The sequence below is a fragment of the Somniosus microcephalus genome, chromosome 23 (assembly GCF_052327205.1).
Source record: "Somniosus microcephalus isolate GS21.2 chromosome 23, FLI_Smic_1.0, whole genome shotgun sequence".
NCBI lineage: Eukaryota > Metazoa > Chordata > Chondrichthyes > Squaliformes > Somniosidae > Somniosus > Somniosus microcephalus.
In genome coordinates, this window is record NC_141009.1 from 67,860,651 (window position 1) to 67,875,477 (window position 14,827).

Sequence of the window (14,827 nt, forward strand, 5' to 3'; positions counted from 1 at the left end):
AAAAGGGAGAAAAGGATAGACTGAGTAATTACAGGCCAGTCAGCCTAACCTCGGTGGTGGGAAAATTATTGGAAAGAATTCTGAAGGACAGGATAAATCTTCATTTAGAAAGACACGGATTAATCAAGGATAGTCAGCATGGATTTGGTAAGAGAAGGTCGTGTCTGACAAATTTGATTGAATTTTTTGAGGAGGTAACAAGGAGGGTAGATGAAGGTAGTGCATTTGATGTAGTGTATATGGACTTTAGCAAGGCTTTTGATAAGGTTCCACATGGCAGACTGGTCACAAAGTTAAAAGCCCATGGGATCCAGGGCAAAGTGTCAAGTTGGATTCAAAACTGGCTCGGAGACAGGAAGCAGAGGGTAATGGTTGATGGGTGTTTTTGTGACTGGAAGGCTGTTTCCAGTGGGGTTCTGCAGGGCTCAGTACTAGGTCCCTTGCTTTTTGTGGTATATATCAATGATCTAGACTTGAATATTGGGGGTATGATTAAGAAGTTTGCAGATGATACTAAAATCGGCTGTGTGGTTGATACTGAAGAAGGAAGCTGTAGACTGCAGGAAGATATCAATAAATTGGTCAGGTGGGCAGAACAGTGGCAAATGGAATTCAATCCAGAGAAGTGTGAGGTAATGCATTTGGGGAGGGCTAACAAGGAAAGGGAATACACATTAAATGGTAGGACACTGAATAGTGTAGAGGATCAGAGGGACCTTGGAGTGCATGTCCACAGATCCCTGAAGGTAGCAGACCAGGTAGATAAGGTGGTTAAGAAGGCATACGGAATGCTTATACAAGAGCAGGGGGGTTATGCTTCAACTGTATAAACATAGAAACATAGAGATAGGAACAGGAGTAGGCCATTCGGCCCTTCGAGCCTGCTCCGCCATTCAATGAGATCATGGCTGATCTTCGTCTGAGATCATAGCTGATCTTACCAGTTCAGTACCCCGTCCCCGCCTTTTCTCCGTAACCCTTAATCCCCTTAGCCTTCAGAAATATATCCAATTCTCTCTTGAAAATATTTATTGAATTAGCCTTCACAGCCCTCTGTGGCAGGGAATTCCACAGGCTCACCACTCTTTGAGTGAAGAAATTCTACCTCATCTCTGTTTTAAATGATTTGCCCGCTATTTTTAGACTGTGGCCCCTGGTTCTGTGCTCCCCGGCCATTGGAAACATTCTCTCTGAATTCAGCCTGTCCAGGCCTGCCATAATTTTATATGTTTCGATGAGATCCCCTCTCAATCTTCTAAACTCCAGTGAGTACAAGCCCAAACTATTCAATCTCTCCTCGTAGGTCATTCCCGCCATTCCAGGTATCAGCCTGGTGAATCGCCGCTGCACTCTTTCCATGGCAAGAACATCCTTCCGCAGATGGGGCGACCAAAACTGTACACAATACTCCAGATGCGGTCTCACCAGCACCTTGTACAGCTGTAGTAAGGTATCCCTATTCCTATACTCGAACCCCCTTGATATGAAGGCCAACATACTATTTGCCTTTATTTAGTTAGGCCTCAGCTAGAGTACTGCGTGCAGTTCTGGTCACCACATTACAGGAAAGATGTGATTGCACTTGAGAGGGTACAGAGGAGATTTACAAGGATGTTGCCGGGAATAGAGAATCTTAGCTATGAGGAAAGACTGGATAGACTGGGTCTGTTTTCCTTGGAACAGAGGAGGCTGAGGGGAGACCTTAGTGAGGTGTATAAAATTATGAGGGGCCTAGATAAAGTGGATAGAAACATAGAAGATAGGAGCAGGAGTAGGCCATTCGGCCCCGCTCTGCCATTCAATGCGATCATGGCTGATCATCCAAATTCAGTACCCAGTCCCTGCTTTCTCCCCATACCCCTTGATCCCTTTAGCCTAAAGAAATATATCCAACTCCTTCTTGAATATATTTAATGTATTGGCCTCTACTGCCTTCTGTGGTAGAGAATTCCACAGGTGCACCACTCTCTGGGTGAAGAAATTCCTCCTCATCTCAGTCCTAAATGGCCTACCCCTTATCCTTAGACTGTGACCCCTGGTTCTGGACTCCCCGGCCAGCGGGAACATCCTTCCTGCATCTAGTCTGTCCAGTCCTGTCAGAATTTTATAAGTTTCAATGAGATCCCCTCTCATTCTTCTAAACTCCAGCGAGTACAAGCCCAATCGACCCAATCTCTCCTCATACGTCATTCCTGCCATCCCAGGTATCAGCCTGGTGAATCTTCGCTGCACTCCTTCCATGGCAAGAACATCCTTCCTCAGATAAGGCGACCAAAACTGCACACAATACTCAACACCAAGGCCCTGTACAACTGCAGCAAGACATCCTTGTTCCTGTACTCAAACCCTTTCGCTACGACCTATTTCCCTTAGCAGAGGGGTCAAAAACCAGGGGGCACAGATTTAAAGTAATTGGTGGAAGGTTTAGTAGGGATTTGAGGGAAAATGTCTTCACCAGAGGGTTGTGGGGGTCTGGAACTCACTGCCTGAAAGGGAGGTAGAGGCAGGAACCCTAACCACATTTAAAAAGTACTTGGATGTGCACTTGGGATGCTCTAACCTGCAGGGCTACGGACCAAGAGCTGGGAAGTGGGGTTAGGCTGGATAGCTCCTTGTTGGCCAGCGCGGACACAATGGGCCGAAATGGCCTCCTTCCGCGCTGTAACTTTCCATGATTCTATGTTCAGTAGCCGTCCCTTTGCCCTCTCTCCAATTCTCAGTTTAGTGACAGTAATGGTAATTTTGGGGAATTCCATGGTGTGGCTCCGAGACCAGGGGATCTGGGTTACGATTGCCTGACCCAATTAACACAGCAGCCAGTCATCCCATCCAGTTGGCCTGGAGTGAGGACCTGGCCCACGATAGAGAGAGCTGCTCCCCCACACCACCATTCAATGCCCAGAGTACTCCCCTTCACATCACTAGAGCAGTGGATCGAGCAGTACTGCTTCTTTTGGCAGATGATGTGTTGGTCATGAACTTGCCCCAGGGTCCAGTGCACCTTTTGCCATCTTGAATAATGGGGTCAAGGGCTGTGTACCCTCAAACTCCGCAAGGTCCAAGAGTGATCTCAGGGGTGTGGATTGGAAGATCTGTACCGACTGTTGACCCCTTGGGTGTTAATGAGGCCAACCTCAGGCTTCAGGCACTCTGATCTTTGCTCAGTGGCAGCCATGTCCCAGTGCAGGTTCATTTGTATCTAAGATGCTCGTTGTGTGTAAGATGCTCATGTGTAAGATGGTCGCTGTGTGTACGATGCTCGTGTGTAAGATGCTCGCTGTGCGTAAGATGGTCGCTGTGCGTAAGATGGTCATGTGTAAGATGCTCGCTGTGTGTAAGATGCTCGTGCGTAAGATGCTCGCTGTGCATAAGATGCTCGTGTGTAAGATGCTCGCTGTGCGTAAGATGCTCGTGTGCAAGATGCATCTCCAAACAGTTCTCCTTCGGGGCTCAGATCTCTGGGGTATGTCATGGTTAGACTTCCTCTGGCCCCCAAATTAAATCCAAGATGTGAGTTCCTCCAAAGATCTATCCTTGGCCCCCTCCTATTTCTCATCTACATGTTGTCCCTCGGTGACATCATCCGAAAACACAGCGTCAGTTTCCACATGTACGCTGTTGACACCCAGCTCTACCTCACCACCATCTCTCTCAACCCCTCCACGGTCTCTGATTGATCGCGCTGCTTGTGTGACATCCAGTACTGGATGAGCAGAAATTTCCTCCAACTAAATATTGGGAAGATAAAGCCATTGTCTTCGTTCCCTAGCCTCCGACTCCATCCCTCTCCCTGGCAACGGTCTGAAGCTGAACCAGACTATTTGCAACCTTGGTGTCATATTTCATGTGAGCTTCCGGCCACGTAACCACGCCATCACTAAGTCCGACTATTTCCACCTCCATAACATCGCCCGACTCCGTCCCTGCCTCATCTCATCCACTGCTGAAACCCTCATCCATGCCTTTATCACTAGAATTGACTATTCCAAAGCACTCCTGGCTGGCCTCCCATGTTCTACCCTACGTAAACTTGAGGCCATCCAAAGCTCGGCTGCCCGTGTCCTAACTCGGACCAAGTCTCATTCACCCATCACCCCTGTGCTCGCTGACCTACATTGGCTCCCAGTTAAGCAACCCCTCCCCCAGCTCTTTTCCCGGTACATCGATGACTGTATCGGTGCCGTTTCCTGCTCTCGCCCTGAACTAGATAAGTTCATTCACTTTACTTCCAATTTCCACCCTTCCCTCACCTTCACATGGTCCATCTCCGACTCTTCCCTTCCCTTCCTTGACTTCTCCGTCTCCATTTCTGGCGATCAGCTTTCGACAAACATCCACTACAAGCCCACCGACTCCCACAGCTACCTGGACTACACTTCCTCCCACCCCGCTTCCTGTAAGGACTCTATTCCATTCTCCCAGTTTCTCAGTCTCCGCCGCGTCTGCTCCGACGATGCCACCTTCCATAACAGTGCTTCCGACATGTCTTCCTTTTTCCTCAACCGAGGATTCCCCTCTACTGTGGTTGACACGGCCCTTGACCGTGTCCGTTCTATTTCCCGCACTTCTGCTCTCACCCCTTCCCCTCCCTCCCTGAACCACGATAGGGTTCCCCTTGACCTCACCTTTCACCCCACCAGCCTCCACATTCAACGGATCATCCTCCGCCATTTCCGCCACCTCCAACGTGATCCCACCACCAAACACATCTTCCCCTCACCTCCCCTTTCAGCATTCCGAAGGGACCGCTCCCTCCGAGACACCCTGGTCCACTCCTCAATCACCCCCAACAGCCCTTCTCCTTCACCTGGCACCTTCCCGTGCAAGCGCAGGAGATGCAACACATGCCCTTTTACCTCCCCCCTTCCCACTGTCCAGGGCCCCAAACACCCCTTCCAGGTGAAACAGCGATTTACTTGTACTTCTTGCAATTTAATGTACTGTATTCGCTGCTCACGATGCGGTCTCCTCTACATTGAGGAGACCAAACGCAGATTGGGTGACCGCTTTGCGGAACACCTCCGTTCAGTCCGTAAGGGGGACCCTGAGCTTCCGGTCGCCTGTCACTTTAATTCACCGCTTCACTCCCACTCTGATCTCTCTGTTCCAATGAAGCTCAGCGTAAGCTCGAGGAACAGCACCTCATCTTTCGATTGGGCACTTTACAGCCTTCCGGACTCAACATTGAGTTCAACAATTTCAGATAATAATCCCTGCCCCCATTTTCCATGCAGTATGATTTTTGCCATTCCCATTTGCAACATTTTCACAGGATGTTCTTTCAATTCCTCACCCCCCACTCACACCCCCCCCCCGTCTCTGCACCTGCTTAATATCTGTTACATCTCCAGCTTTTTCCAGTTCTGATGAAGGGTCCCAGACCTGAAACGTTAACTCTGTTTCTCTCTCCACGGATGCTGCCTGACCTGCTGAGTATTTCCAGCATTTTCTGTTGCCTCCATTTTAAAAGTCCCATCCTTGTTTTCCAATCCCTCCATGGCCTCGCCCCTCCCTATCTCTGTAACCTCCTTCAGCCCCACAACCCCCCCACCCCTCAAGATATCTGCGCTCTTCCAATTTTGGCCTCTTGATGATCCCCGATTTGAATCACTCCACTGACGGCCGTGCCTTCAAACGCTGAGGCCTTAAGCTCTGGAATTCCCATCCCAAACCTCTCCGCCTCTCATTCCTCCTTTAAGACGCCAGTTAAAACCCACCTCTTTGACATCACCTGCCCTAATATCTCGATGTGGCTCGGTGTTAAAGTTTGTTTGATAATACTCCTGTGAAGCGCCTAGATGCAAGTTGTTGTTGTATTTGAGGTGGTTCTAGGATAGGGGACCCCGGCCTACACCAGCGGGGACTGTGGAGAAACAGCCAGTATGCTTCTTTGTCGAAGTTCCTCACACAAGGAGTTAGATGATGCCTTTTCGATCAAGTCATCGGAGCAAATGACATTGGATTTGGACACGTGGAACACCACAAGCTGCCCCGTATAGGTCCTTCCAGCAGGCTGAAAGCAGGTGCCCATTCTATACTGGCGAGGAAGACTCGGAATGGCAAACAGCTCTCCTGATGCCCATGATGTGATCAGGGTGTCTCACGTTGCACAGTGCTACTCACCATGTCACTCGGAAGGAGAGCCTCGTGCCTGGTAAGCACTCAAACCCTCCCTAGTCAATGGCCAACGTGACCATGGTCCTTGGAGATAGATGGCGGCACTGGGACCTTGGAATCTGCTGTCAATTCTGCAGTATGCCTGCGCACCATTGGTGAGTGACTAGCCAGTCTGATTCATTGATGGGACTGGGATGGTTGGGCCTGTCTATGGTGGTGGGATTCCCTCCTAACCAGGTCTGGAGGCCCTGCCAGCTAATACCCGATGGGCAGGATGGTTCCAGCTGGACAAGTAATGTGCTGGTAAGTTGGGCAGTGCTAGCTGATCAAACTCCAGCAGTGCCCCTTCTAATACTTGAAAGGTCCTTAACCTGTGGGTCCTTAAGCTTTCAGTAAGTGGGGTGTGCTGTCCTCATTGGGCAAACGGAAACTCTATCTATGTGGAACATAGGAACAGGAGGAGGCCATTCAGCCCTTCGAGCCTGTTCCACCTTTCTATTCGATCATGGCTGACCTGTACATCAACTCCATTTACCTGCCTTTGCTCCATGTACCAGATACCCTTACCCAGCAAGCGATGGGAAAGGGGCTGAAACGCATTCTCCCACACTTTATGCGTGCGTGTCTCAAGGGTTGCAATATTTATATTCCTATTTTGGAAATGAAAACTAAATATGCAAATATTGGCTTTCCGATGTGAAAAATAGGCCTCAGCAGGTAAACATGTTCACACATCTGAAGGTCAGTATTTGTCAGGGCCCTTACAAACAGCAAATGCATTTATTAAAATCCCTGTAAGTTGTAGTCTTCTTCTTCTCAGGCAGTCCCTCGGAGCTGAGGATGACTTGCTTCCACACTAAAAATGAGTTCTCAAGTGACTGATGAGTCCAATGCGGGACCCAGTGTCTCTGTCACAGGCGGGGCAGACGGTGGTTGAAGGGGGCGGGTGGGGTGCTTGGGTTGACGTGTGCTCCTTCCGCTGTTTGCGCTTGGCTTCTGCTTGATGTTCGGTGTCTTCCCGGATTCTTCTCCTCCACTTTGAGCAGCCTTGGGCCAGGGATTCCCAGGTGTCGGTGGGGATGTTGCACTTTTTCAAGGAGGCTTTGAGGATGTCCTTGAAGCGTTTCCTCTGCCCACCTGGGGTTCTCTTGCCGTGCCGGAGCTCCAAGTAGAGCGCTTGTTTTGGGAGTCTCGTATCGGGCATGCGGACAATGTGACCCGTCCATCGGAGCTGATCGAGCGTGGTCAAAGCTTCGATGCTGGGGATGTTGGCCTGAGCAAGAACACTGACGTTGGTGCGCCTATCCTGCCAATGGATTTGCAGGATCTTGCGGAGGCAGCGTTGGTGGTACCTCTCCAGTGCTTTGAGGTGCCTGCTGTACGTGGTCCATGTCTCTGAGGCATACAGCAGGGCAGGTATCACTGCTGCTCTGTAGACCATGAGCTTAGTGCCGGGTTTGAGGTCCTGGTCTTCAAACACTCTCTTCCTCAGGTGACCGAAGGCTGCACTGGCACACTGAAGGCGGTGTTGGACTTCATCATCGATGTCTGCCCTTGTTGACAGTAGGCTCCCGAGGTATGGAAAGTGGTCCACGTTGTCCAAGGCCGCGTCGTGGATTTTGATAATCAGTAAAAAAGTTGTAGTGCCTGAAGTTCATCACCACCTCCCCCCACCACCCAGTACCATGTATTCCCCTCTCAGTCTCCTTACCCCCTCTGCCCCTCCCGCTCATGCCTGATGTCTTTGTGAAATGCTGACAGTCTCTGATCTGATCCGACAACAATTGGTAGCGGGAGTGAGGCTGAGGCACGAGGCACTGTGGGAGTGAGTAGGAACGGGTCACTGGTGGGTTTAGGAAGGAGGGCGAGTAAGGAGAGGGACCCAGAGCAGAGAGCGGGGGGAGGGGGACCCAGAGCAGAGAGCGGGGGAGGGGGACCCAGAGCAGAGAGCGGGGGAGGGGGACCCAGAGCAGAGAGCGGGGGGAGGGGGACCCAGAGCAGAGAGCGGGGGGAGGGGGACCCAGAGCAGAGAGCGGGGGAGGGGGACCCAGAGCAGAGAGCGGGGGGAGGGGGACCCAGAGCAGAGAGCGGGGGAGGGGGACCCAGAGCAGAGAGCGGGGGAGGGGGACCCAGAGCAGAGAGGCGGGGGAGAGGGACCCAGAGCAGAGAGCGGGGGAGGGGGACCCAGAGCAGAGAGCGGGGGAGGGGGACCCAGAGCAGAGAGCGGGGGAGGGGGACCCAGAGCAGAGAGCGGGGGAGGGGGACCCAGAGCAGAGAGGCGGGGGAGAGGGACCCAGAGCAGAGAGCGGGGGAGGGGGACCCAGAGCAGAGAGCGGGGGAGGGGGACCCAGAGCAGAGAGCGGGGGAGGGGGACCCAGAGCAGAGAGCGGGGGAGGGGGACCCAGAGCAGAGAGCGGGGGAGGGGGACCCAGAGCAGAGAGCGGGGGAGGGGGACCCAGAGCAGAGAGCGGGGGAGGGGGACCCAGAGCAGAGAGCGGGGGGAGGGGGACCCAGAGCAGAGAGGCGGGGGAGGGGGACCCAGAGCAGAGAGCGGGGGAGGGGGACCCAGAGCAGAGAGCGGGGGAGGGGGACCCAGAGCAGAGAGCGGGGGAGGGGGACCCAGAGCAGAGAGCGGGGGAGGGGGACCCAGAGCAGAAAGCGGGGGAGGGGGACCCAGAGCAGAGAGCGGGGGGAGGGGGACCCAGAGCAGAGAGGCGGGGGAGGGGGACCCAGAGCAGAGAGCGGGGGAGGGGGACCCAGAGCAGAGAGCGGGGGGAGGGGGACCCAGAGCAGAGAGCGGGGGAGGGGGACCCAGAGCAGAGAGCGGGGGGAGGGGGACCCAGAGCAGAGAGCGGGGGGAGGGGGACCCAGAGCAGAGAGCGGGGGGAGGGGGACCCAGAGCAGAGAGCGGGGGAGGGGGACCCAGAGCAGAGAGCGGGGGGAGGGGGACCCAGAGCAGAGAGCGGGGGGAGGGGGACCCAGAGCAGAGAGCGGGGGAGGGGGACCCAGAGCAGAGAGGCGGGGGAGAGGGACCCAGAGCAGAGAGCGGGGGAGGGGGACCCAGAGCAGAGAGCGGGGGAGGGGGACCCAGAGCAGAGAGCGGGGGAGGGGGACCCAGAGCAGAGAGCGGGGGAGGGGGACCCAGAGCAGAGAGCGGGGGAGGGGGACCCAGAGCAGAGAGCGGGGGAGGGGGACCCAGAGCAGAGAGCGGGGGAGGGGGACCCAGAGCAGAGAGCGGGGGAGGGGGACCCAGAGCAGAGAGCGGGGGAGGGGGACCCAGAGCAGAGAGCGGGGGGAGGGGGACCCAGAGCAGAGAGGCGGGGGAGGGGGACCCAGAGCAGAGAGCGGGGGAGGGGGACCCAGAGCAGAGAGCGGGGGAGGGGGACCCAGAGCAGAGAGCGGGGGAGGGGGACCCAGAGCAGAGAGCGGGGGAGGGGGACCCAGAGCAGAAAGCGGGGGAGGGGGACCCAGAGCAGAGAGCGGGGGGAGGGGGACCCAGAGCAGAGAGGCGGGGGAGGGGGACCCAGAGCAGAGAGCGGGGGAGGGGGACCCAGAGCAGAGAGCGGGGGGAGGGGGACCCAGAGCAGAGAGCGGGGGAGGGGGACCCAGAGCAGAGAGCGGGGGGAGGGGGACCCAGAGCAGAGAGCGGGGGGAGGGGGACCCAGAGCAGAGAGCGGGGGGAGGGGGACCCAGAGCAGAGAGCGGGGGAGGGGGACCCAGAGCAGAGAGCGGGGGAGGGGGACCCAGAGCAGAGAGCGGGGGAGGGGGACCCAGAGCAGAGAGCGGGGGAGGGGGACCCAGAGCAGAGAGCGGGGGAGGGGGACCCAGAGCAGAGAGCGGGGGGGGGGGGGGACCCAGAGCAGAGAGCGGGGGAGGGGGACCCAGAGCAGAGAGCGGGGGAGGGGGACCCAGAGCAGAGAGCGGGGGAGGGGGACCCAGAGCACAGAGCGGGGGAGGGGGACCCAGAGCAGAGAGCGGGGGAGGGGGACCCAGAGCAGAGAGGCGGGGGAGGGGGACCCAGAGCAGAGAGGCGGGGGAGGGGGACCCAGAGCAGAGAGCGGGGGAGGGGGACCCAGAGCAGAGAGCGGGGGAGGGGGACCCAGAGCAGAGAGCGGGGGGGGGGGGGGACCCAGAGCAGAGAGGCGGGGGAGGGGGACCCAGAGCAGAGAGGCGGGGGAGGGGGACCCAGAGCAGAGAGGCGGGGGAGGGGGACCCAGAGCAGAGAGGCGGGGGAGGGGGACCCAGAGCAGAGAGGCGGGGGAGGGGGACCCAGAGCAGAGGCGCGGGGGAGGGGGACCCAGAGCAGAGAGGCGGGGGAGGGGGACCCAGAGCAGAGAGGCGGGGGAGGGGGACCCAGAGCAGAGGCGCGGGGGAGGGGGACCCAGAGCAGAGAGGCGGGGGAGGGGGACCCATAGCAGAGAGGCGGGGGAGGGGGGCCCAGAGGCGGGGGGAGGGGTGGACCCAGAGCCGGGGGGGGGGGGGGGGGACATTGCTAGCTGTCACTTGATGTGACAAAATTGTGACACAAGAAGTAAACGTGACAAACAGGAAGTGTACACCCGATGCAAGTATACATAGAATCTAAATAATTATCGATGGTGCTGAGGCTTACACTTTCATTTTCTCCAGCTGCTTGAGTCGTTCGGCAACCTGGTATGATAATTTCTCTTGGGGCACACTGAGCCTCAGGGCCCAGCGAGCGACTGTGTCCATATCTGTGTGTCTCGCCAGCAAGCTCATAAACTGCACATGCAGCCAGGGGTTCTCTCCAACCACAGCCTGAAAGACAAACATTTACACAAGGTGGCGCCGAGAGCGGGGGGACGGAGCTGGAACAAGGTGACGATCAGAGCGGGTTGACAGAGCCCCAGCAGAGCGCCCCGCCTCCCGTCCCAGCAGAGCGCCCCGCCTCCCGTCCCAGCAGAGCGCCCCGCCTCCCGTCCCAGCAGAGCGCCCCGCCTCCCGCCCCAGCAGAGCGCCCCGCCTCCCGTCCCAGCAGAGCGCCCCGCCTCCCGCCCCAGCAGAGCGCCCCGCACTCAGCCCCAGCAGAGCGCCCCGCCTCCCGCCCCAGCAGAGCGCCCCGCACTCAGCCCCAGCAGAGCGCCCCGCCTCCCGCCCCAGCAGAGCGCCCTGCACCCCGCCGCAGCAGAGCACCCCGCACCATACTGTATCAATAAAACACAGTCCATCATATCCTGGATCAATAAAACACACTCCATCATATACCGGTTCAATAAAACACACGTCATCATATACCGGTTCAATAAAACACACACCATCATATCCTACATCAATACTGTGATGGATGAACGCTGCCAAAATATTGACCTGATTGGAAAGCGTGAGCTCACTGAAGACAGGAAGACTAACCTCAATGTGTTCCGACCAGTTCTCTTCATTCATACTCTTCTGTGAGGAGGAAGAACATGGTGTTAGAAAGACTCACTGCCTCCCTCCACTCTGCACCTCCCCTCACCCACACCAATCTTGGCACCAAACAATTGTCGCTATAGTCAGTGAATAGGTTCCAATACAAGACTCCCCAATGGTGTGTAAAGGGATCGCCGGTGCGGAAAGGGTTCGCCCGGTGCGGAAAGGGATCGCCGGTGCGGAAAGGGATCGCCCGGTGCGGAAAGGGATCGCCCGGTGCGGAAAGGGATCGCCGGTGCGGAAAGGGATCGCCCGGTGCGGAAAGGGTTCGCCCGGTGCGGAAAGGGATCGCCGGTGCGGAAAGGGATCGCCGGTGCGGAAAGGGATCGCCGGTGCGGAAAGGGATCGCCCGGCGCGTAAAGGGTTCGCCCGGCGCGTAAAGGGATCGCCCGGCGTGTAAAGGGATCGCCTGGTGAGTAAAGGGATCACCCGGTGTGTCTCAGTAGTATAAATAATTAAGGCTAGAGTACAGTTTGTCACGCAGTGCAGCTTGGAGCAGAGTGTAAAAATGCGAGTTTGGTGAGTAAGGGAGTGAATCTTAAAGGTTAATCTTTTTTTAAATAAAATCTAGTCTTGTGTGATTGCAATTAGCATTTAACTTAAATTTACTGTTTTTAAGTTTAGTTTCTTCCAGGCTTGGGCAGGGCAAAGCAAGCTCTGTGCTGGAGAGTTCGGTGAGGAGGGGAGGGAGGTGAGGAGGGGGAGTTCGGTGAGGGGGGGGGGGGGGGGGGGGGAGTTCGGTGAGGGGGGGAGGGAGTTCGGTGAGGGGGGGGGGGGGAGTTCGGTGAGGGGGGGAGTTCGGTGAGGGGGGGGGAAGGTCGGTGGGGGGGGGGAGTTCGGTGAGGGGGGGGAGTTCGGTGAGGGGGGGAGTTCGGTGAGGGGGGGAGAGTTCGGTGAGGGGGGGGGAGTTCGGTGAGGGGGGGGGGGGGGAGTTCGGTGAGGAGGGGAGGGAGGTGAGGAGGGGAGGGAGGTGCTCCTTTATTCTTTTTCTATCTTTGTCAGCCTCCAGGAGAGCAGGGGTTAAAAATTTGCAAACTCCCCAACCGCATTCGGAGAAAAATAAAAGGTGAAATCACAGGGAAAAGGCAGAGGCAGCGGACCGGAGCGAGAGCGGAGGCGGAGCTAATAAACAGCGCGGCAGAGGAAGGCCCGAGAGCAGAGGCAGCGGACCTGACAACAGAAACAAGGAGTGACATCACAGGAAAGCAGGGAAGTGATTGGTTGGTCAGTATTTCTCTCTTTTCTTGGGCACTGTTTTAAATTAAGAGCTGGGATTAAAAACTAAACATTCAACACTTAAACACTTAATTGATTAAATACATTAGAGATGGCAGGGCAGGCGATGTGTTACTGCTGCAACATGTGGGAGCTGGTGGGCACCATTGAGGTCCAAGGTGACCACATTTGCAGTAAGTGCTGGTGGCACGAGGAACTTCGGCTCCGTGTTGATGAGCTGGAGTCCGAGCTTCAAACACTGCGACACATCAGGGAGGGGGAGAGTTACCTGGACGCTGTGTTCCAGGAGGCAGTCACACTCCTTAGATTAATTCATTTAAATTTGGTCCGTGGTCAGGGACAGGTGGGTGTGACTACAAGCGAGGCAGGTATGGGGACCCAGGAGGTATCACAGAATCACAGAAACCCCAAAATGCAGATAGAGGCCATTTCGGCCCATCGAGCCTGCACCGACACATATCCCACCCGATCCCCGTAACCCCTACACCAACACACATCCCACCCTATCCCCGTAACCCCACGTATTTAATCCCCCTAACACTAAGGGTCAATTTATCATAGCCAATCAACCTAACCCGCACATCTTTGGACTGTGGGAGGAAACCGGAGCACCTGGAGGAAACCCACGCAAACACGGGGAGAATGTGCAAACTCCACAGACAGTCACCCGAGGCCGGATTCGAACCTGGGTCCCTGGCGCTGTGAGGCAACAGTGCTAACCACTATGCCACCGTGCTGCTGTAGTGGTGGAGGAGCCTCAGCCCTTGCTCTTGTCCAACGGTTCCGAGTGTTGTGTATGTACCTTTAAGGGAATAACTGGTCTCAGACTGCAGTACCGGCAGTGACCACCCCTGTATAAAATGCCCTAGCAGGCTTCTGTAGTTTCAGTTTCCAGGTTGTCTCCATTCAGTAAAGGCTTGTTATAATCAACTCCTGCTGTCCGTGTCTCAATTATACACGGACATAATACTGGCGACGAGTAAGAAACGAACTTACCTGCAACTCGGCAGCACCTCAGACGACGTTATTGAAGGTCGAAGCCAGAAGAAAAAAAAATAATAATCCAAAGAAACTTGAGAAACGGGCGTCGACCGTGGGCAACCGCCCTCCAAATCATCGAATTGAAAAGTGCAGGAGAGACTGTCGAGAGCCAGGCTTGGTTCTCCAGTCTGTGGTTTCCCAGCTAATCGGGCTGGTGGCAGGTAGTGCACTGATCCTTCCTGGGCTGCGGTGGGCTAGAGCTCGATCGGGTGGCTCTGCAACGGGGCCGGGCAGCGAGTCGGGAAGCAAAGAGAGAGAGGGTGGAGCACACAGGGCGCGGCCGGTGCTTCGAAGCCGGGCAGCGTTCGGACCTAAGAAGAGGGAGGGAAGCGTCCCAGAGGGTCCGCTCCACGACGGGAACGGTTCTTCAATTAACGGAGCAAATATTGAAGCGCGATAGAAAAATAAAAATACCACGGAGAGCGGCGTTGGCAGCAGCGATCGGGGAGGCGCGAAGACCATAGGGCGTCGCCATTACAGGATAGTAAAATAAATATAATCGTCAGCAACAGCATTGGCAGCAGCGGCAGCAAAGCGCGGGAGGCGCCATCTTAACTCGGCGGGGAAGAAGGAAAAGCGCGGGAGGCGCCATTTTGATCCGTCGGGGACGAAGGCAAAGCGCGGGAGGCGCCATCTTAGATTTTCAAGATGCCAAAGACTGGCGATATCACTGCCTTCGATAATGCAATAGAAGACTGGACCACGTATGTGGAAAGAGTCGAGGTATATTGCGAGGCAAACGAAATAGCCGATGAGAAAAAGGCATCGGTATTGCTAAATTTAATGGGCGTAAGAACGTACGGCCTATTGCGGGACCTGATTACTCCAGCCAAACCGAAGGCGAAGAGTTTTAACGAAATTGTTGCTATCCTACAGGAACACCTAAATCCTACACCGCTGCTGATAGCAGAAAGATTTAAATTCCACAGGAGAAATCAGCATAAAAATGAGAGCAATGCTGATTACCTTACAGAACTACGCAAGCTATCAAAGCACTGCCAGT

At 55.6% G+C, this 14,827-nt stretch overlaps 1 protein-coding gene across 1 annotated transcript in view; it reads right to left on the reverse strand.

The window, feature by feature from the left end:
• Positions 1-14,827, reverse strand: part of LOC147101936 (exonuclease mut-7 homolog) — a 360,516-nt gene that overhangs the window by 32,179 nt on the left and 313,510 nt on the right. The window contains exons 10-11 of the mRNA XM_085965159.1: positions 11,488-11,526; positions 10,730-10,896 (exon numbers count right to left, since the gene is read on the reverse strand). Of these exons, the coding sequence (XP_085821285.1) occupies positions 10,730-10,896; positions 11,488-11,526 (206 nt within the window). The remainder of the gene's footprint in view (positions 1-10,729; positions 10,897-11,487; positions 11,527-14,827) is intronic.